Raw genomic sequence first — 23,218 nt, 5'->3', positions numbered from 1 at the left:
CCTCACCAGGTAATCTCACACAGGAAACTCCCATCTTAACCAGCCACGTTGTGTGTTTTAACAAGCTCATAAATCCTGACAAATTGTCACTTTATCCTAACAGCCTCAACCATTCTACCTCGTGTGTTGTTTCCAACTAAAGCTGAACTGTTGCAGTGTTACTTCTCGGAATGTAAGTTACTTTGTGTTGTGGCAAAATTCCTCTCAGAAAATACAGTTCTTCCAAACTTTAGTGAACTAACGCAGTGCTGACGCGGTGACTCCTCGACCCTCTCTCTGTTTGTGTGAAACTCAAACAAACCTTGCATACCTTGACATGGTGTAATGGATTCTTTTTCTTGTGCACACTGTCAACAAAATACATCATTCTCATGGCAAAGTGAACAAAGCAGAGGTGATTTAGATGGAATCTACTCCATTGTGAAATCATGCACAGAAACACTAAAGCTAAGAGGAGCTCCATCCCCCAAAAATGCGTTAGTGCCTTGCTGTGGAAAGGCAAGTTATCTGGGCAGCTTTTCAGGCCAGAGGTGTGACACAGGGAGCAGGCAGAAAAACAGGTTCTTGGTGATAAATAGCAGGCCCGGTTTGGAAAGTGTCTCATTTCTGACAGAGGATCAGGCTTTGTCTTGAAATGTGAGCTGCCGCTCTGCAGCCACTGCCAGCTTCTCAGGGACCCTGACTTTCAACAGGGCACAAACACAAGGGTGGAGGGAGGGAGGCAGAGAGAGAGAAAGCTTTATGTTACATGAGGATGCCTCGGGCTGACGCAGAGGGATACAAAGATTTGAGTAGCTGTTGCTGTCTGTTTAAAGGGGATTACCATTTAATAAGAGCTACGGTCATCGATATACCAATCAGTATACTTTAACATGTAGAGCTGTCAGTCAGTTTCCAGGGCTCAAACACTTGAACATATGAAGAGGCAATGAAACACATCCACTACGGCTGCACGATTATGGCCAAAATGATCATATGTCCAACATTTTTGAGATCAGGATTACTTACCAAGATTTCTATTTGACCGACACAATATGTTTAATACTCATTTCCATTCAAATAAACAGCAGTGCTTTCCCGTCTATGTTGTGCTACATTCGTGTTCATTCTAACATATTAACAAATTTAAGAAAAAGGTATGCATTGAATATAGCAGTTGATCAAGTAAATACATTCTGGAAAGCCATCCTGTGATCGGGATTGACATTGAATTTATTGTGCAGCCCTCAAATCCATGTGTAGCTTATATTTAACCAGGTGTCTGATCTCACGCATAACATTTTCAGACTGCCAGTTATTGTGGTGTGTTAATTTTGTGTGGGTTTACGTTCAGCTCACTCTTAGCTTTTATGTGGGGAATGTTGAAAGTAGAGTTGATATATCTATTTTGAGCTTGCTTTTCTCACTGTCAAAGATAAAACAACTGCTCTCAACAAGTTTTCACTTGCATTTGTGACTAATTTAGTTTCCTTTTCTTGTGTGCAATACACTGCGGCCATTCTGTGTGTCCCCTTTAGGAATAAGCGCATGACTAATCAAACGTCGTGACACAAATTACAGGGCAAGAAAGATGTCCCTTTCTTCTTTCAAACAGTTACCAATATGTTGTGAGAAGCTGGAAATTCCAGGGGCATAATAGCCTCATATTTCAGTCCAGAAACATACTGGCTTTCTCCCTTTAAACTCCACACGCTTCGTGCCCTAGTGGTACATTAGTACTTACAGGCAAGTTATGTTGAAGCTTACTTTTATAATGAGATCCCTCTGCTGTGGGTCTCTCTCTGTATTCCTGTTTCAATTAAGTGTGCTGCTAGGGAACTGCTGACCTTGTGTGTCCTGGGACCTTTGATTAGCCCGACTCTCTTTTGGCTTATCTCACCCCACACCATATTCCCAGTGTCCTCAGGTGGGATGTGTGTATAGGTTTATTAATGCGTTTGTGTGTAGATGAGGCTGGTTATGCCAGGTGGTCAAATTAAATTGGTTTGCCCATAGTGCCACTTTTCACGGGTCACAGATCTCACCTGCTGTGTCCCTCTGGCACGCAGGTTCAATCCCTGCTTTGCCCACAGCTGCACTCCGTACTAAAACACCTCCTTCGAAATTGACTTAAACACTCGCATATAAACGCAGGCGAGTGAATTGGAGTGCTCCGGATCTTGTTTCCTTGGGAAAAAGCATGCAGGAGTGGTGTGTAATAATGTGATGGTTGCAGTCCATCTTATCTGCTGCTTTGAGTCATTGATGGATGAGGATGGCTGGTGAGGAGATTGTTCGGGCTAATTATCGTCCCGTCAGACTGCATGGACCCCTGCATGCACATACATGGACCCCTGCATGCACATACATGTATAGAAGAGCTTTTGTTTGTTTTCACCATGAGCCGCTTAATGTATGACGAATAAGTGTTGTCAAGCCATTCTTTGGAGATGCTTGCCAAGGGCGAGTGTGATTCACAGGATCTGTTGAGTTTACTTTGAATTCCTTGCCCAAAATCAAGTCTGTTTTTTGTATGTCCTAGTTTAGTGCAGACTAAATGTTTACCCCCTGCCTATCTGATAAACAAGAGCAGAGTGAAACACTTAACCCGTGGCTGAGGGGGATCTGGGAGAGCTGTGGGAGATTTAGATAATGTGTGTCAGGCATTCCTGTTGGTGGGAGTGTGGTTTCCTTGGCTTGTTAATTTCAGCCATGAGGTCAGAAGAATACACAGTCAGAGCTATCAGTCATGAGAAGGCTTTGATCAGCCAATGAGACGAACAGGGAGTCAGCAAGAGTCCTTGAGCTCTGCAGCGGACCGTGACTCACCTGGGTTTCAAGGGGATAAACCTTGTGGGCAGTAACCAAATGGGATTATACTACAACATGAATGTAGCCAAGCATTATACAATATAATACAAGAGTCTGTCATTATTGGGTCACTTCATGTATGCAGAGGCAGTTTGATCTTTCTTCCTGCTTGAATGAATACATGTATTGCTAAACCATTTTTAATTAATTGATTAGTGACAACCATTTGGATGATTGGCAAATCATCAAGGTATTTATGCAGAAGAATTGACAAATCAGCTTGTCAGGTTTTCACCTACTAGGATTCATCTTCCGGGGATCATGAATGTCTGTCCAAAATGTAATTCAGGCAACATTTGTTGACATATCAGTCGACACCAAAGTGGACACAGACCAGCTGACTCCCATTAGATGCCTGACTTCAAAGAGGCTAAAAACTAATGTCTGGCAACATTATTCTCCGCTAATAACGATCTCTCGTTCATTTGGGAGAAACACCTTGTATATAAATATTCCTATTTACCATCTAGAGTCGTCTTAAGACTCACTGTTCCCTCTTTAATCGGCAATGATCAGTACTGGTAATGAATGCAAGTGATCTGATTGTGTAATCACAACTACTAGCTTGATTTATTCAGACGACGTTATGTCTGGTTGGAAACACGAAGGCAGTTGCTGGAATGCAGTTGTTTTTAATTGAACCATTTTATTAGCGTGTGCCAATCCCTTTTCCTCCGTGGCGTTTTGTCCATGCCATGTGTGTTGCCCATCCCACTCTAAGCGAACCGCTACCCATACTAATGCAGAGCATGATTTGAGCGGATCCAGCGTAGAGGGCTCATTCAAGAGCTTTAAAGGGGGGCTGAGTTTTTGCAGGGTTGTCACTCTCTCATTGAGGAGCAGAGGAGCGCGCCTCAACACATCTTACTCCGACACAAAGAGAGGCTGTGATGTACATACAAATGAGCCCATAATAGGTGGTTTTGTCACTCAATTCCTTCTTAGTTTAATCTCACGAACAAACGCTCTGTGTGCCCGCGTATGTGTGTGTGTACGTGCACATTACCCATGCGTGGGACTTATTAGAAGCGAGCAGATCCTTGCCTGTGTTTTGAAGTCTGGTACAGAACCTGAAATCAGCCCCCTCCCCGCGTTCTTCCCAAAACCCCCTCACTCCCGCCCAATTCCCCCCAAAAGCCTAAATCCTGGGAAAAGCAAAACATTGTTCATTCTCGGTGGGCATGACCTGCAGGAGATGGTGTGTAAAGCAGGAAGTAATTAGAGCTAATTATTCTGCTTTAATCCTCAAAAAAAACTCCACGGCTGCTGCCTCACGGCTGTAGTTGGTTAACCAGCGTTCTCGCCATATCATTATTGTTCATAGTGGTTTGTTGTTCAGAAATTAATTTGCTGGTATCGGGCAACAAACACGTCCACATCTTTGTCGTTATAACTTGAGCCTTCCTTTAAAAACTTGTATCTTATTTTTTGTGTTAGCCCTTTGTCCTCAGCACTATACTGTCTGTACTCCTGAGTTACAATGTACAGGTTTATGTCTCCGATACTATCCTAAATGTGCAGACAATGACGCAGTGGAAACATTTCTACATGTGTACCAGCTCTTTTAGACTCTTGTTTTTCCTCTGGCTGTTATTTCTGGTCAGATCAAGTTTTGTTTGCTGAAACAAAATCCCTGATAACAAACCAGCATAGGTAAACTAAGTCTGCTTCCTTTTCCCTTCAGACTTCTATTTGAATTGATATGGCTGGGCGATAATTCAGTGCTACTTTCAGCTGAATCATATCTTGAAGTTTATTGTATGAAGGCATTGTACTAAAAAACTAAACAAATGTCTTTTGATAACATAAAAGCCACAGCAAAATTATCAAGTTGTATAAGCTTAACATGTTTGAAGAGTGTCCTCTGATGTATTCATATCAGTGGAACACAGTTAATTGTATTAAATTAGTAGAATCATTTTTGCATGTGATTTTTATAACAGATTCACAAAATGTGTGATAATTCCATCTCCAAATCTATCACGCTATATTTGTAAAAAATACTGGACTCTCTTCCTTCCATCATAGAACATGTATTGACGGCACCAAGAAAACCAATCCATCATATCCAACACATACTACAGAGGACAAGAAAAAACAGGTGGGATCTGGTCCTCATGCCATGGCCCAGTCACACGAGTGTCGATCAACCCCACGGCTTGTTCACGGGTCCATCGGGGGAAGTGAGCCCTAATTGCCAAGGGAAATGGGATGGTCTTACAGGGAGGTTCCTATTGTAGCCAAGGCAATTAACTTGGCTTCTTTCATCTGAACGTCTCCTTTGAAAAGAGACATTGTATTTAGCTGCTCTGTGAGCACCGGGATGGGACTGAGCTGTTAGCGGCTGCATTCCCCTGCAGTGCCAAAAAGGAGGTGTGTGTGTGTGTGTGTGTCGGGGGTTGTTGTTGGGACGCCACAGACACGCTGTCCCTGATTGCCTGACCGTGTCGCATCCCCAACGCTCGCTCAGTGAAACAGACTTCCATTTCTTCAATGCCGTCATAAACCAATAAGCTTTATCATCCCTGTACTTTCTGCTGTTAAAATACAGCCGACTCTGACTGGGCCTTCTGTTTACTCTGCAGTATTTTACCTCAGAGCACTTCCTCTGAGTAGTTAGCACAGAGCCTGAACTTACTTTTATAGCCCAGTTGTTGCAGAGAGCTGCTTTATCTTCTGCCTGCTCAAAAGCCAGAGCACTGTTTGGGCGATTGGATATGTGCCTGCAGGGGCTTGGCTTACTGTAACAAACCCTAAACCACAATCTGCCCATCGTTTTTACACGTTAGAAAGAGGTAGATGATGTGTGCCGAACCAGGATTGAGCCGATACCGGGGGGGGGAGGTCGCAACTCATCACGCCAGACACTAAAACCAGGTTACGGGAACAATGGGAGACCTGAGGAGGAGGAGGAGGAGGAGGAGGAGGAGGAGGAAAGACGCCGGTCTGTGAAGTTCTGCAGCCAAGCATTTACGATAGTCCTCTGCATGTCTGCTTCCCAGTGGAGTGGAAAGGAGGCCACGCAGGGCTGAGGAGATCCAAGCTGTGCTGGGCCAAGGCATGTGGAGGAAGAGGTGGGATCCAGGGAACGGTGGGGGCAGACAGCCCACACTCTTAACTGTGAAAGAGAAACTGACAGCCACAAATTAATTCAACATTTCAGTGAATCATCTCTTCATTTGCCCACAATAATCCACCGCTACCCTCCTTCTTTCCTTAACTCCCTCTTCTATCCTCCTCCCTCCGCACCCACACAACCCTTTTCACCCCCTTCCAAGCCGCCCAAACTCTTAAAACTCCAGGATGTCTGGAAAGAGGATTTCAGCTGTGTTGCGTTTATTTCCCTTCCTCCCACTCATCTACATTTAATTAAAACATCAGAGATAACACACATGAGTGTTTGGGAGTGTGAACCAGTGCTGGTCTTTGGGGAACATACGGCACTGTATTTCTGTGACCCACTTTTCTATTAGCCTGTGTACCCTGCAGGAATGTTGCATTACTTTTGGGTAGATACTGTAGGCAGAAAACTGATAAGGCTTTAACTGTGTTTGAAGTAAATTAGGATTTTCACTTTGACTTCTTACAAGGAATGCTTTTTTTCTACTACATAATTCAAGCAGTTATTTAGAAACCCAATTGATTGTACTTTAGGGGGGGAAACAGTTGGACATCAATGAAAGTGTTTCTTTGCAAATAAAATGTTATTACACAAAGCTATAATTTAAAAAGAACAAAATGTGTTAAATAAATTAATGTATGAGTATGGAAATAAATAAATGAATGTATGAGTATGGAAATAAAGGAAGATAGAAATCAGAAATGAAGATGCATCAAGAATAGTTTTGTAATGCAATCTTAGCACCCTAAATAGAAATCTAATCAAATTGTGTTGTACCTTAAGTAGGTTAGCTTGTTCATGTTTTGGTCCACTAATGCTTCTATGTACTGTAATCTTACATCATTCCCCTCTCATTTTGCCAACACAGTGGACTGCTCTTGAGAATACATTGCATGTTCTTACAGTGCTATGTGGCAGTAATCTGGACTGAAGAACACATGAGAAATGTAACATTTATCATGGTTTTGTTACCTCACCTTGTCTGTTTGGCCGCACTGTCCCAACATATACCTGAAGCTTACCTATATTTATGGGTAAGGCAGTATTGGTGCCCTCCTTCCTCCTGCCGTTATGCTGCTCACTCAAGGAGAGGAGCTTCCCAGTCCAGTAGCTCTGACTGTGAATACCTATCATTGTCCTTAGCTTTTAGGGAACTCAAGAGCCTGGCGCAGGCCACGTTGGCTGGGGTTCAGGAACTCTGCGGGGCCAGAGATTAGCAAGGCATGGCAGGGTCCCTGATAACTGACACCCTGCACGCAGGCATCTGAGCCGCTCTCCCATCCCGCTAAAGACTACAGCCACAAAGACGCCTTTCAGCGCTGGGCACGGTGGCGCTAATCCCCTTAGCACAAAGACCCCAGCCACCGATAGCATCTAAATAACTCCTCAGTAAATGTCATTTGCCTGAATTAGCCGTATAGTATCTCCTGATGCCGGTGGATTGCATTGTGGGTTGTGCAGAAATATTTGTTCCTGTTGTGATTTCTCTTGATGTGCTGTTGAGTGCTGGCGTTTAATAAGCCACGAGGACAGGTCACCCACTGAGCTGCTCTGCCATTCGCTGCTTGGCCCCAGGTTTTAGGTCAATCTAGTGCAGTCGCTTTGTCGAAAGCTTCCTTAACATTCATGTGGCATCGAACCGTCTTACTGTTGGCCCTCAATGACACCATAGCCTTTAAACCCTTGCAGAGGAGCGTCTGAATGGGTCAGAGCTGGACACTTAACATCCATACAGTGGATATTGTTTCAGATTTCTCTATTATGAAATGGCCTCTGGGCATCGTCTCGACTGCAGGCTTATTCAGGTCACCAAACGTTTGATTGAGGTTACATTGTCCTTGCTGGGCTCTTAAAGAAGCATTGACACCCTGGGGGGATTGACTGTTCTTGCTCTGGTTTAAGAAAGAGCTTGAAGTACATAGAATGTGCGCATTGCTTTTTGGTAAATAAAAAGGGAAAGCGGGAAAATTATTTTATGCACATATCTGATGGAACTGTGACAAATACCAAGCAATTTTTGCTGGAATAAAAAATACAACAGCGAAATGATCTGTCACTCGTGAATGAATATTAACTCTAGTTAAGAAAAAAACATACCGGGGGGATGGCTGCTGGAAGATATGAAGATCATCCCTCCTCTCAGTAGAAATAAATTACCCTTAATTGACCTTTGACCACTGGTGAGTCCCCTTCTCCCTCAAGGATCAATGTCCTGCAATGGTTGCTGTGGAAACGCCTTTTGGCGGATGCTGCCTGGACAGATGTGAATGAGGGGCTCTCTGGCTGCCTAAAATCACCCCTAACACCAGCCCTTTAAAAATAGACTTGTAAAACATGATGTATAGCCTATTATAATTCTTATTTGCGGAGTCTAATTATACCATACATTTATTGGCAATGGGAAATGCTAAGGCTTCTCCATCACCAAAGAAGAATTCCCATCTCCTTATAATGCAGCTCACGTCCAATCCTTTTGTAAGCCCATCAGTCCGTTACAAGGGGCATGTCGGGGTCTTCCCTCAGACAAGACCTTGAGCTGCGGATCAATACATCCTGCTGAAATGGAGAATTGAAACAAACAACCTGTGTGCTGTTAAAGTCTACAAGGAATTTGCAATCCTACGTTGTTTGCTCTCCTCCCTGCTGTTCCACTGGTCTTGGATGATTTCCACAGTTGGAAATGGGTGGGGGGGGGGGTTTGTTTACTCGCAACAATAACCCATCCCTCAATTCAATAGTGCTGACACCTGAGTACTGGACCACGGCTGTATTCGCCCTATAGCCTGGCTTCCGGGTTGAGGCCAGATGGAAAGATAGACCACGCTATTACTGGACGCCGGATAGGGGTGGGACAGGGGCTGAAATTAGACATGCAGATACTCCTGTATTTACTGTGAAACACGATCTGTTATTGTTTGGCATTAGCGGGTTAAGTATCACTGTTTTTTGTTGTTGTTGTTAGAAACAGATAGTTTAAAAGTCAAGGGAGGGATCTGTTACTGAAGCTCCGCCATCCTTTTGAAGCCTGAGGAAAATCGTTAAATCACTACGTCTGCAGGCAGCGGTCACATTGATGTGAGGAGAGGCAGAGCTGCTCTTTGTGCTACTGATACACAGGGAGGGGGGGGTGAGAAAGTTACTGATGATGCCAAGGGTTCCCTTTACACCTTTGAAAAGCAGACTGAGATTTATTGGACATCGGTCTTTTGAATACGATCAAAGTTGCACGTGGCCCGGTGAGACTCAGATAGGATGGGCTCAGGCGAGTCATTCCGTCACGTTAACTGGAGTTTGACTTGTATGGTAACTGCATGTAAACCAAAAATCTATTATGCAACATTAAAGAGGCTTTGCATTAACAGTTCACACAAAGAAGCAAAATTCATTGGTGCATCTGGTGTCTTTTACAAATCGGTCTTTCTACAGGTTGTTGAGGGTTATTGGTAGTTTTGGTCTTGGTCATTTCTTTGTGTGATGGTAAATGACTTATTTCCTTTAAAGTGTGTAAAGCTTTTGCATACATCTTTGAAGACAAACTCAGTTTTAAAGATTACTTGAAATTATTCAGTTTTGACACGCCAAATTCACCAAAAGCTTCATCTGTGTGAAGATTTAATTTCAGCACCACAAATGAGTCAATTAAGCGCAGCAATGACAACTAAATTCATTTGATTTTCCCATTATGTTTTTGTTGTTTTTAATGCTGGTGTGAGTGTGACCCGTATTTATCCCCTGCTTTGTGCGTGCCTTATATATATTCTCTCTTTACATGGCTCTTGAAAGAGTATGTAATTGTCTGTTCGTCTGAAAGCACCGATAATGTTACAGCTCCCAGAAGCCGCCATTGGGCTCATGTTACTTTGAGCACTCCCTTATCTTTAGACCTAGAGAAACTACATATAGCTGCTACAAACAAGGTGTTCTGGAAATGTTCACCTTGGAGTTTCACGTTGAGCTGCAGATCACGTCAGGCGGCATATATGCACGGTTTTGTCCTCCATAGTCCTTTCCCTCAGGCTGGGAGTGCTGGCAGAGACAGAACACTCTCCTGCTGTCTTTCTTTCTTTACTTAATCCTCTTATAAATAGACCACTGTGTCCATTTTACAAGCAATAAAGCAATGAATCCTGAGCATGTCGGTAAGGTCCAGGGGTTGAGAAGGAGGGCGAGGGGTCTATCATGGTGGCAAAGGTCTGGTCTTGAACACACTGAAAAACTGAGATCCATTTCTTGATGTACTGTCTGCTATTTAGCATTCTCTTCCCTCCTGTGGGGCTCAGGCTGCGCCAAGATGAGCCCGAAACAGCGGGAAGATAAATGTGGACGGGGATCTAGTGAAGGGGAAAAAAATAGATTTATGTTACACTGCTCATGGGAGCTTTTATAAAATGTAGTTGGTGCTCCTTTTTATGGATCGTTCCTTTGAGAAAGCCGTAGAGGAAGATGTGTTGACCTGAGCCACTCTTTCCTGGATGAAAGCATTACCCAGAAGCCCTTTGTTTTGGCCCAAGAGACCACTCCTGCCGTGGCGAGGTTTATACCGCCAGCGATGATGAACCGTAAATCCATCATGGCCATATTGTTTTGGGGAAATGTATAAAAGATAAGTAGATAGATTCATGTTTACACCTGGATTGATTCATCTCGTCCTGCACTCCAGATGCACAGAGGTTTATCTGCCAGGAGCCATCTCAATATTACCGCAGTGATGCACTGTGTGAGGATTAAATAAAAGAAACACCTTTCAAAGATAGATGTTCATGTTGCCTCAAGGTAATACAGAAGGAAACATGTTGGCAGAAAGAAACCTTCTGTTTGTGTCATTATGTCTGTGCTGCCCATGGCTAACGTTCTTCTTTTCTTTTCTTCTTTCCTTATGTCCACTTGGACGTCACTGTGGCATTTTCAATCAAAGGTAAGCTTTAAAAGAAATCTTGATTCTGCAAGGCAAACATATTTACTTTGAGGTCATGGGAAATGCCATGCTCTTTGCTCCACAGTAAGACTCGCCTGCCTTGCTCTTCGCATCTTATCTTTTAAGAAAACCATGGATCAGTAGGATCCTAATTCTCTTCAACATTGATGATGACTTGGTTGGAATACATAACTGTAAAGCATCCGTTTAGTCATATTACATTTTAGAATCAAACAGGAAAATACGTTTTTTTTAATACACTATAATGGACAAATCAGTTAATAAGGGACATAGTGGCTGAAACTGGATTAGCTGCATGTGATTTAGAGGAATGTCCATGTTCTTCACTACAAACTTCCTTTTCTACAAACTATGATGAAGGGACATTTTGACACACACTGCTGCAAATTACTGTAACAGATGGGCAGATTTAGCAAAACAGTGTCAACGAGTAAGATGGCTCAATAACCAGTCACTTGTCAATGCAAAACAAAGCAGACGTAATTACAGACGTAAGAAGCAACATCATTTCATGTGCAAATCAAGCATTCTAACTGTAGTGGGAGGAAATGAATCCTCGGGTAGATGTGAGGCTTTCTGAAAGTCGCACTTTGATTCAGTGATGTTCTTTCCTTAATTACATTTGTTTTTACATTACATTACATGTCACTTGTTAGACGCTTTTATCCAAAGCGACTTACATACTCAATACTGTAGGCAATCACCACAGGAGCCATTTGGGGTGAAGTGTCTTGCCCAGGGACACAACGACATGCTGACTGCAGTGGGGTTTGAACCTGTGCTCCCCTGATCCGAACACCAACGCACTAGTCCACTGCGCCACACGCCTCCAACTATTGTTGTTTTGAAGATGTTGGCCTCTTTGCAGTGAAGCTTTTCAAAGTGAATTCAACAATTAACTAATACATTTGGTTGGGGGATTTCAAGCAGGATGTTTAGTCTAATTTCAAATGTGTGATGTGGATTTCCCCTAAATAAATATAGCAGTTCTGTAGACCCAGCAGTGACTGTTGCACAAAAGCTCATCAAATGTATGAATCCTCTACTTTTAAAGAGGTGGGGCTTTTGCAGGGTTACAGTAGTGGATTGCATAATTAAGTTAAAGTGTTGCTTATCAATTGTAACTCATTGCCTATATGAGCGTCAGAAGAACTTGTGAAATGACATGAGTGGCTGTATACCCTAACACAGACCACCTCTTTGCTTCCATGACGCCAGAGCTTCGTTTAGAACTTCTGCCACTGTTAAAAGGGCTCAAAATCTACTTAGGTGGCCATTAATGTGTCAGGGCAGGTTGCCCAGTGCAGCCTATATGTGGGGAAATACTAACCCCTATATAGTGCAAGCTGTCTCCTCTCTATAGAGGGAAAATGTAAAGCCACTAAAGAGCAGAGAGAACAAAAACATCTGAAGGGGCACCAGTACAGCACTGATGTGGGGTGGGTAAGGATGGCAACGATTATGGGATAGCAGCCTTGCTGTGGTCTCCCAGGCAGGCAGACGGGAGAACTCAGACAGGAAACAGCATTGTCCAATCGCACTTATAGAAGAGACAGGCTCCGACAGAAAGACAGGGGAGGGCTCCAGCTTCTCTCAGGTAATTGGCTATCGGCATGGGGGACGGCACAGCATGAGACAAGATTCTTTATTCCAAACAGGCAGACACACACACACACACACACACACACACACACACACACACACACACACACACACACACACACACTCCCTTCCTTTTCCTCTTTGCTTCCTCCCCTCTTCACCTTTGAGAGAACTGCCTATAACAGCTGCTGCCTTGCACCCAGTTAGTATTCACACACAGCCAAGAGAGCCAATTAGTGGCCTTAGAGCGTATAATTGTGTGTCTGTGATTCTGTGTGTGTGTGTGTGCGTTTGAAGGTGTCATTTCGTTAAGTCTCAGGGGGTCGCGCCACCTCCTGCAGTGAGGTGTCTCTCCCCAGAGTGTGAGTGACAGTACACTTGGAGGGAGGCCATTGTGCCAGTCAGGCCTCACTGGTTTCCAATGCTGTTTACATTTAAGGGTGAAAGGAAACCAGTAGGATGTCGTCTGTGTATCTGTGTGTGTGTGTGTGTGTGTGTTTTTACTGGAGACTGACCAAGTAAAAACTTTCCCATTCCTAAATTGGTGGGAAGATTGTTTTTAATATATTTAGTGTTTAATGGATTATTTTATTCCAATTCATGGACTTATTACCGTAAAGACCTTTTTTTTTCAAGTTTGCTTGAGTTATGTTTATTAATTGTATTGCTTCGGGCGTCATTACAACTTGAAGAGTTTTCTAGGTTATTGAAAAACACATGAATGTATACAATATACAGTAGATATATACTCTATATCTAGAGTGAAATATTACTGTTGAATTTCCATTTCTTAGCTATGGCACTTCAGTTCAGGAAGCTCTAAAATCAAGCACTTCCCGTACTCCAGAGGAAATAGCATCTCTCCATTATAAGAGGAGAGAGAGTGAACTGGGCTTTTATAAATGTCTCGTAGGAAGCATTAGACTACATGTCCTTGCATCATGGGATATTCTTGTTTTAACAAAGTGACTGCGTGTTCTGGAAAAAGCCCATTAGATATCTAGGGCTAGTGAACCTCCTTCAGTGGGACCATTAAAAGTATCCTGTAAGGCAGGGGTTTTCAAAGTGTGGGTAGGTGAGCCTCCCCTCAGAGAACATAAGAATAGCCGCGCCCTCCCTCCCAAATTATTATTGCTATTATTATTGTTGTTGTTGCTTTTAATGCAGGGGTATTCAATTGCATTTCAAAGAGGTCCAGTAAGAGAACATTCGATGTCTACCTTTCTCTTTTTTGAGAACGCCATTTGAAGTTACTCCGGCTGTTTCTCTCTTCTTGTCTCGTCTCTGTGTTTTAATCTATCGTGCTAACTCACTGACTGCATCGATTTGATTGGCTGAGTAGCATCACCTCCTTAAAACATTAAACAATAACTTTTAAAAACCTTTTTATCTTTGTTTTAAATGTTTTTTTTTTACATTTTCAACATCGTGGGTAAATCCTGATATGCTCCCGGCAACACACTGAACGTCAACTTTGCCTCCTCATTCCACTCACCCCTACTTTAGTGGGAACAATGAGTCTGCGTCTTTGATGCGCACAGGGGGATGATGCAATGTAGACGGGAATAAAGGCAGATCATCCTCTGGCTGCAGCCTTGACCGGTACTTTTAATCAAACTAAGTATTTATTAAAATAAAGGACGGTGCCGGCCGTCAGCTAATTGAGCCGGCCGCTGACGACCGGCCGTTCTGTGATTCTCCAGAACACACAGATGGCCAGTCCGCCCCTGCCAGGACCGGTCCATGAAAATCCTAGCTTCAAATAATCGTGGTCATACTTCCTCCGTTTTCTGCCAGACGCCGTCTCCTCTCTCACTTTAGGTAACTTCACTAAATATCGATCCATGTTGCCACTCGCTTAAAGTTAGCTGAAGTTAACTAGCTAGATTTCACTGTTTCTCGTTATTTCTTTTTCACGCTGCGCTTCCCCTGAAGCTCTGCCGGGGAGGCGCGCCTCATACTTTGAAAACCGCTGCTGTAAGGCATATATGAAGTTTTAGAGAATCAAAATATGTGATTGTTTATACGTGACCTTTGTCCATTTAGTGAAATAATTATATCGTAACATGAGTAAGTCAATTATCTAATAAAAATATTATAGTGAGAAACACAGTAGAGCTAACAGTTCTAAACAAAGCAGAGTTCATTAGAATTAGAAGTGAAGCCTTTTCTATAATGCAAAAGCCTAAAAAACAAAACCCCTCAAAGTCCATTGTGTCAGGTGTTAATTGGACAACATTAGACATGACACATTTGTGAGTTGAGAACATTTTTCCATCAATGTTTTTATGTTCCTTTTATGTTAATGTGCTCAACATTGCTGGATTGCTTGTGTAGTTTGGAACTAAATGTTTCCTTTTTTTCTGGCTTGTGCGGACATTTTTCATTTAATTTTAAAGGAGCGTGCTTGAGAGTAGATTTTTGCTTGGCGGTTGTTTTTTGTTGATTGCACCCTTATAGTCATAGCCCTTGTTCGAGGCAAGTGGCCACTACACATCCCACTGTATTGTGCATCGTCTGTATGTGTGGAAAGGTCACTCTGTGCTTGACATTTATTGTCATTACCATAGCTGAGCATCCTTCCAGTTTTTCTTCAAACCAATGACTGCTCTGAAATGAAACCATGAGTCTCCACTGAGCCTGTAGCCAAGAGGGGGGAGGGGTCTTCAGTTGTCTGGTCAGGATCACCGCTGGTCTAGCCGCAGTCTGTAGCTCCATACACTGACTTCCTCATTAGACCAGAGCCCTGAGCAGAAACAGACCATCCACATGAGAGCAAGTCGTCCATTGGAACCCCTGGTTTACTCAAAGGCAGAAACATTGACATGTTTCAGACACAATCTCCATTTTTTTGTCTCTCTGTCTATTTCTCCTGAGCTTTTACTCCCTCGTTCCCCTTCTCAGCTCCCATATTTCATTCAATATCCGTGCACACATTCAACATGGACATTTGTAGAACAGATTGTAGAGCTGGATAACAGCTGCTGTTCTGCTCTGAAGTGTTTTCCCTACTTGGAGGTTGATTGAGTGGAAAGACAACGACCCACTGTATCAAGATTAGTTTCCTGGAAAGACGTAATGGAAAGAATGTTTCGGAATAAGGATAAATCGTAATCAAGGTGGATTATGATTATTATTATTTGTTTCCCAGTACAGACGATACACAGAGAACTGCCCATTGTTTCATGAAGACTATGAAGGGGAAATCCTGCTGATAGCTTAAGAATGCAACTTTGTTTGAGCAGAAAGGTCGCACGTTGGTTTTTAAACCCGTTTATCTTACACACTTATCCCTACGGAAGTCTGTCGTCCTGTCCTATCTCAGATCCTCGCCCTGACCGTGTTAGTGTCTAGATGCCTATCAACAGGTGCAGTACCTGGACAAACACTCCACACAGCAATGACGCCGAGAGACCAAACATTTCATTTCCTGTCCAGAGACCCCTAATCTGCGGCATGTATGAGGTGGTGAGCCTCCACTCATCTGGTTTCAGTTGACATAGCCAGCGCTGCCTTATTTCTTTCAAGCTTGCAGTTAACCCAAAGAGCTTTTCTCAACACGGAGGTGTGAAGGGCGAGCGCTGAGCTGTTGAATTGTTCACAGAAAAAACATAATCACCTTGACCATGTTCAGCTCCACCTGAGTGGGTGGAAGCGCGACAACGTGGCGTGGGTTGCCAGGTAACGCAGCCAGTAAAGTAGTTTACAACAAAAGCATTTAGCTGCACTCATATCAAGAAATTACTCTGATGGTTAAAGTAATTGCCTCAAGGCTGGAGGAATATTATTTTTGATGGAAATAGGGCTGGATCTGTTTTCTCTAGTGATTATTATTCGTCTTTATCCTTTAATTTGATTCTTCTGGGCTCCGCTTAGTACCTCCATCAGCTAGTTATCCTTCATCAGTAGGTTTTCCTGCGCTACAGCCAGCACCTGATGGTCTCTAGAGTTAATGATTTACGACTCAATGGAACAAGGATTATACCGCTAAATCAGATATTCTTTCAACATGTCTGGCAGTAAGAAAACATTTTTTAAGTGATTTTTCCCCTCCTCCTAATTGCTCTCGTTCCTCCCACTTCTCTCTTCAGCACTGGGGTGTAAAGTACATTCAGCTCCCTCTCTATGCTAATACCAACAATTGCTTTCAAAGCTAAGTATGGCGCATTGCTGGGGGGCTGCCACATCCTGCCCATTCCTCTGTTATTCAAATAATCAGAGGCGCTTAAAATGTCATGCACCCCCTACGGCAAGCACAAAGTCATCCCATGAGATTTGGAAGTGGCACTTATGCTGCAATGTCCTTTGATATACACTATATATTTTACATTTAAATATAAACAGAGGTGATGCATTTAGATATGAGAAATATATCTGAATTCCTTTCTCAAACACTCATGCATAAAAAAGATTAATATCTCCTAAAATGTGATTGATTTCCTTTTTTATCTTTAAAAAATGACCCACTTTTTGTTCATGTTTGCAGATATAACTTAAGAGCGTAAGCACTTGAAACGCCTAGAAAGATGTTGTCAGAAATTAATAAGCTTTATACAACAGTCAATACATCTAAAAAACATTGAGATTTTGCACTCTATCTGAAATGAGGTGAAGTTTTTTTTATATTCGAGCTGGATTTTTCACCTCATGAAATAAATGAAAACTCAAACAGATGGTCATTCATTACACATCATTCAGCAGATCCCGAAGCCAGGTGTGAACTGCAATCTGTCTCATCTGGATTTAGACTCTAACTGGACTCACTATAGAGGTATCAGATCTGAGCAGTGTGTTGTAAACCCAAATACAGTAAAGTACATAAATAGGTTACCCCCCCTCCCCCTTCCCTCTCATTGCTCTTCATGGCTGTGCAAAGGGACCACCTGCTGACTCCCAAACAAGACGGCGCTGTGTGCTTTCCTTAATGAAAAGATAATGCAACCTAATTAAAATCATTTGGGTTGCAGATGCATGAAAAACACCAGGAACCGTGTTGCAGCGAATCACTAGCTCTTTAACGCTCATAATGGGATCCTTTTGATGTCAAATTGTATTAAGATGACACACATTCTCATTAAGGGCACAATTAGTTCCTCGTGTGTCAGGTCAGCCTCTAGTAGGATCGTTTTTTCTCAATGGTTAGGGTTAGGGTTGGAGCCAGCTGTGTTTTTTCAATTAGGGAGGCTGGTGTAGGCATCTTTCTTTCTTTCTTTCTTTCTTTTGCTGCTTTACATTTTTCCTTTTGCATGACCATTGATAATCACTAGACATGCGCATGCTGGTGTATACAGGAAGTATTTTAATAACACTGTTGGCTCATTTTAGCTATTTGCTTGAATAATTCCTTGCTTCCTGTGCATGTTAGCAGTATTAGCATTATACAGTGGGGCAAAAAAGTATTTAATCAGCCACCAATTGTTCAAGTTCTCCCACTTAAAAAGATGAGAGAGGCCTGTAATTTTCATCCTAGGTATACCTCAACTTTGAGAGACAAAATGAGAAAAAACAAATCCAGAAAATCACATCTGATTTTTAAAGAATTTATTTGCAAATTATGGTGGAAAATAAGTATTTGGTCAATAACAAAAGTTAATCTCAATACTTTGTTATATACCCTTTGTTGGCAATGACAAGAGGTCAAATGTTTTCTGTAAGTCTTCACAAGGTTTTCACACACTGTTGCTGGTATTTTGGCCCATTCCTCCATGCAGATCTCCTCTAGAGCAGTGATGTTTTGGGGCTGTCGCTGGGCAACACGGACTTTCAACTCCCTCCAAAGATTTTCTATGGGGTTGAGATCTGGAGACTGGCTAGGCCACTCCAGGACCTTGAAATGCTTCTTACGAAGCCACTCCTTCGTTGCCCGGGTGGTGTGTTTGGGATCATTGTCATGCTGAAAGACCCAGCCACGTTTCATCTTCAATGCCCTTGCTGATGGAAGGAGGTTTTCACTCAAAATCTCACGATACATGGCCCCATTCATTCTTTCCTTTACACGGATCAGTCGTCCTGGTCCCTTTGCAGAAAAACAGCCCCAAAGCATGATGTTTCCACCCCCATGTTTCACAGTAGGTATGGTGTTCTTTGGATGCAACTCAGCATTATTTCTCCTCCAAACACGTCTAGTTGAGTTTTTACCAAAAAGTTATATTTTGGTTTCATCTGACCATATGACATTCTCCCAATCCTCTTCTGGATCATCTAAATGCTCTCTAGCAAACTTCAGACGGGCCTGGACATGTACTGGCTTAAGCAGGGGGACACGTCTGGCACTGCAGGATTTGAGTCCCTGGCGGCGTAGTGTGTTACTGATGGTAGCCTTTGTTACTTTGGTCCCAGCTCTCTGCAGGTCATTGACTAGGTCCCCCCGTGTGGTTCTGGGATTTTTGCTCACCGTTCTTGTGATCATTTTGACCCCACGGGGTGAGATCTTGCGTGGAGCCCCAGATCGAGGGAGATTATCAGTGGTCTTGTATGTCTTCCATTTTCTAATAGTTGCTCCCACAGTTGATTTCTTCACACCAAGCTACTTACCTATTGCAGATTCAGTCTTCCCAGCCTGGTGGTGCAGGTCTACAATTTTGTTTCTGGTGTCCTTTGACAGCTCTTTGGTCTTGGCCATAGTGGAGTTTGGAGTGTGACTGTTTGAGGTTGTGAACAGGTGTCTTTTATACTGATAACGAGTTCAAACAGGTGCCATTAATACAGTTAACAAGTGGAGGACAGAGGAGGCTCTTAAAGAAGAAGTTACAGGTCTGTGAGAGCCAGAGATCTTGTTTGTTTGTAGGTGACCAAATACTTATTTTCCACCATAATTTGCAAATAAATTCTTTAAAAATCAGACAATGTGACTTTCTGGATTTTTTTTCTTTTCTCATTTTGTCTCTCATAGTTGAAGTATACCTAGGATGAAAATTACATCTCATCTTTTTAAGTGGGAGAACTTGCACAATTGGTGGCTGACTAAATACTTTTTTGCCCCACTGTACAAGCAGAATTTGCTTGCACATCAGCTGTTGGCATAGACAACACAAATGCCTGTATTGGGTTTTAGGCCTAAACGTGTCCAAAGTAATGCGTTTTAAAACAAAAAAACGTATTGTGAGTAGATGCTTATCCTTTCTGTGTTGGTGTTTACAGAGTCGATGGGTTCATAAAAACACCTATGTGGTCCGCCATCTTAGAAACCTTTCTCACAGCGGGACAGTCTTCAGGGACTGCAGTTACAGTAGACGCCTGTCCAGCAAGGTTACAGCTTATTAAACTGTGGTGACTACACTGAGCTCGCTCTGCAGAGCCCGCCAAGCCCTGCTAGGAAACCTAACCCACAGAGCCGAGCGGTCCTGGAAACAACCTGGATGCCAGGCTTGTTTGATTCCCTCCTCCAGCATCAACATCCATGTGTGTTTGTGTGTGGGAGGAGGGGAGGGAGAGGGAGATATGGAGAGGCCAGGAGGCCACCCAGGTCTTAAATCACATTTTCTGAATGAAATGAGTAAAGTAAATAAACGCTTCCTCCCTGCCTTTCTTTCATGAACTAACATGTCAGAGGTCGGGTGTGTTTTGTGGTTTTAGACAAGAGCCTGGTCTCAGGGTACACTAGTGCAATAAAAACTGTTCCGCCGTCAGAGGAGGATATTGCGGATTGCGTGTACCGGAGGGATTCAGCAAGCTTTTAAAAACAGACTTTCGAAGGCCAATGGTTGATGGACTGTTATAGTGTGATGGAGAGAGACAGCAAGACTAGAGAAAAAGTGAGTTTTAATGGAATCCTTATTGTACTCTGGAGCCCCATTGAGTGACTGAGAGATTCTGACTCTTACAAAGCATCCATCCGTCCATCATTAAGTATTCCGTCTCCTCGATTCTAATCCGTCTCATTAGATCATGACATGGTGGAGGAATCTAATTTCAAACCTCCTTTTTTAATTATCCCCCTTCAATATATTAGCAGTTGGATGTTGCAGCAGGAACGTGGCTTTAGATTGACCTGGAAATGAAATTGTCATACTCCAGGGATTGGTTTATCTCCATTGCAATTTCATGTCCTCCACAGTGTGAGACAGTGATAGCCATGAATCTACTACTCTCCCTTTTACAGCCTTATGGTGCCAAAAGCCTGAATGACTGGGTATAACATAGCCCTCATTTTCTTTTATACCCTTTATTTTGGAATTCTCTCTTCTCACTTTCCTCTTATCTTGGCTCCCTCCCCTTCACACTGGGGTAGTTTGCCAGAGGGATTGTAGAGTGCCACCACATTCCTGGTTGGCACTCATGTCGAGACATAGCCGAGGTGTAGGCATTAGCCAGAGCCTGCAGAGAGGAGACCGGCTCTGGCAGCCAAGGACTCGGCGCCCATCTGCTGCCAGAGCCGGGGAGGGAAGCATCATTTATTACTTCCACTGATGCGAAAAGCAGCTCTTGTCACTCAGGAAATGCATTGTCCTGAGATCGCTGCTACTCTCAAAAGTTTCCATCCCAAGTCCACATATTTGGCGGTGCTATTTTCCCCCTCTCTCTGTTTAATCCATTGGAACTTGTTCATCCTCACAGATCATATTTCAGAAGGCAAGACACTTGGAAACTGAATCCCATGTCTTGCCTCTGCTTTATCTCATATCTGTCATATATTACTCTGGTGAGGCAACGTCTACATGCCCTCAAACGAAGATTTAACCATGCAGCCGCTCTAACTCCCACTTTAGAAGCAACCCTTTAGACATCTATCAGTGTTTAGCCCGGCTGCAAACTGCTAAGCGCCTCTGTTCCACTGTGACCTAATCTTCCATCTTTGGCTCTAAATGCTGGAAAGAAATCACTGAGTGTGACCTCAGATGTTTGACATCACTGTTCCTTTTATATTTAGTTTTATACCAAACCCTCTGTTCATTTGTGCTCATGCTCCTTGCAGGGTAGTTATAAGCACTTACTTTTGTAAACTGTGTTCCTGTGTATAGAACCTTTGTTGTTCAAATGAAAAAGTGGAAAAATAACTGACGGCCTTTCTTCTCCACCGCTGCACCTTTCAGTTTTCCCTCTGAAAGTGGTGTCATTACTGGATTAGTGCCCAGTTGTTCAGGACCAAAGAGACAGGAACCTGCCTTACCTGAGCAAAGCCTAATCCTCTTTAATCTAATAATGGCTCTCATATTCACTGTGTTGTGAAAGAGCGCAGCTGCCAGGCATGGTTTTGGCTCCAGGTTGCTGTGCACCATGGGTAAAAATAGCCATGTCCCTTCAATGGCCAGGTTCACATATTTGGACTCTGTAAAGGTTTTTTCATCATCATCATCATCATCATCATCATCATCATCATCATCATCATCATCATCTTTTGGGTTTTCTCAAACTAAAAGAAGAACCTTTTTTCAGTGCATCTTTCTTTTCTTTCTTGTTCTTTTTTCTTGCTCCTCATCAGCTCATGTTATGTCCTCGGCATGGACGGATTACACACAGATGCATTAGGCTGCCTGTGTTTCAGCAGTCAGCCCTTTATGAGTGGGTGTTGAAAATGGTTGAGGGCTGCCCGTTCTCAGATGTCTCTATTTTAGATAGAGTTTGACAGTTATGAAGACTGGTGTGGAGGGACAGAGCAGTGGGGGTGCTGAGAGACAAGGCTCATATCTTCTCTGAAAGGCTTCTTCATGGACTCCATTTGTCCAGAGCAAGTTGATCAAGCTCCCGGAAGTGCCATTTAAGCGTCATACAATAACACAGAATAGCACGCCACTGTGATGATACGCTTCGTGTTCAAGTTAAATAACCTCAGCAATGAGATAAAAGCATAGTCAACTATTTGGTGCAAAGACATCAACAAACTGGTGACGTGGAAGTACAAATTGTGATAAAAGTGTATATCTATCATTAAAAAATTGATGTTTGTAGATGGAACTATTCATAAAATTGAGAAATGTGATTGAAAAAAAAAATCCTGCTTCAAGATGTTCAGTGTGACCTATATGTCCTGCCTCCCAAACATATCTGTGATTGTGTTTTCTTTCCCCTCCCTGTATAATGAAGATCCACAGCAGCGTTCCCCAGAGGCCAAACAAGTCCCAGTCCTCAGTCCCCCCCTTAAGCCCACTGCAGTACGACTAGTAATGAGGCGGTAATGGCCGAGGACGGGTGGCCTATTAACGCACACTTGAAGGAGCGTTTGGGTGTGGCCCAGCCAACACTTTGATGCTGTTGACCGCCGCCCGGTGCGCTTATTAAGAGATTTATGGCTGACGCCTGTCTGCCCCCACCCTCCTGCACGCACTGTGACATATGAGTGTTTTTATTATTTCCCTGTCATGGAGACCATATAGAGAACTGCCTAATTTCAAAGGCAGAGGTGTGCTGGCAAGCAGCAGCTCGTTAGGGAGCATGAGAGTGCATTTCTCTGGAGCGAAGAAGAGGTGACATACTTCTGTCAAATTGCCATGTTGGATAGAAACATTTTTTGTTGAGGAAAATGAATTGATAAAAAAACATTCATGCAATCAGTGTCATGTTCCTGCTAATGGAGCTAATATTAAGAGATGTCAAAATGGGGATCATACTATAAATTCCACTGAGGTGTCATGGATGACTGTTGCTGCTGTTTGAGGGCTGAATGGAGCAAACATATGGTCCACCTGGATAGGTTGCATGCTTGTTGCCATGCCAATGTTGCCTGATAATAAGCTGGGGATGGTGGTGGGGGGATTCTCCATCTAATGGGT

At 43.1% G+C, this 23,218-nt stretch overlaps 1 protein-coding gene across 2 annotated transcripts in view; it reads left to right on the top strand.

Annotated features, from left to right (window-relative positions):
* Nucleotides 1-23,218, top strand: part of ptk7b (protein tyrosine kinase 7b) — a 77,391-nt gene that overhangs the window by 18,499 nt on the left and 35,674 nt on the right. The window contains exon 1 of one of the 2 annotated variants that reach the window (XM_079687286.1): nucleotides 10,595-10,744. The exons of the other annotated variant lie outside the window; for it this stretch is intronic. Within the exon in view, the coding sequence (XP_079543412.1) occupies nucleotides 10,726-10,744 (19 nt within the window). The 5' untranslated portion in view covers nucleotides 10,595-10,725. Of the gene's footprint in view, nucleotides 1-10,594; nucleotides 10,745-23,218 lie in introns of those variants that run through there. 2 annotated transcript variants of the gene reach the window in all.

This window comes from Notothenia rossii (genome assembly GCF_949606895.1).
Source record: "Notothenia rossii genome assembly, chromosome: 6".
NCBI lineage: Eukaryota > Metazoa > Chordata > Actinopteri > Perciformes > Nototheniidae > Notothenia > Notothenia rossii.
Note: the sequence above shows the minus strand (reverse complement) of the source record. Positions and strands in the feature narration are given on the sequence as shown.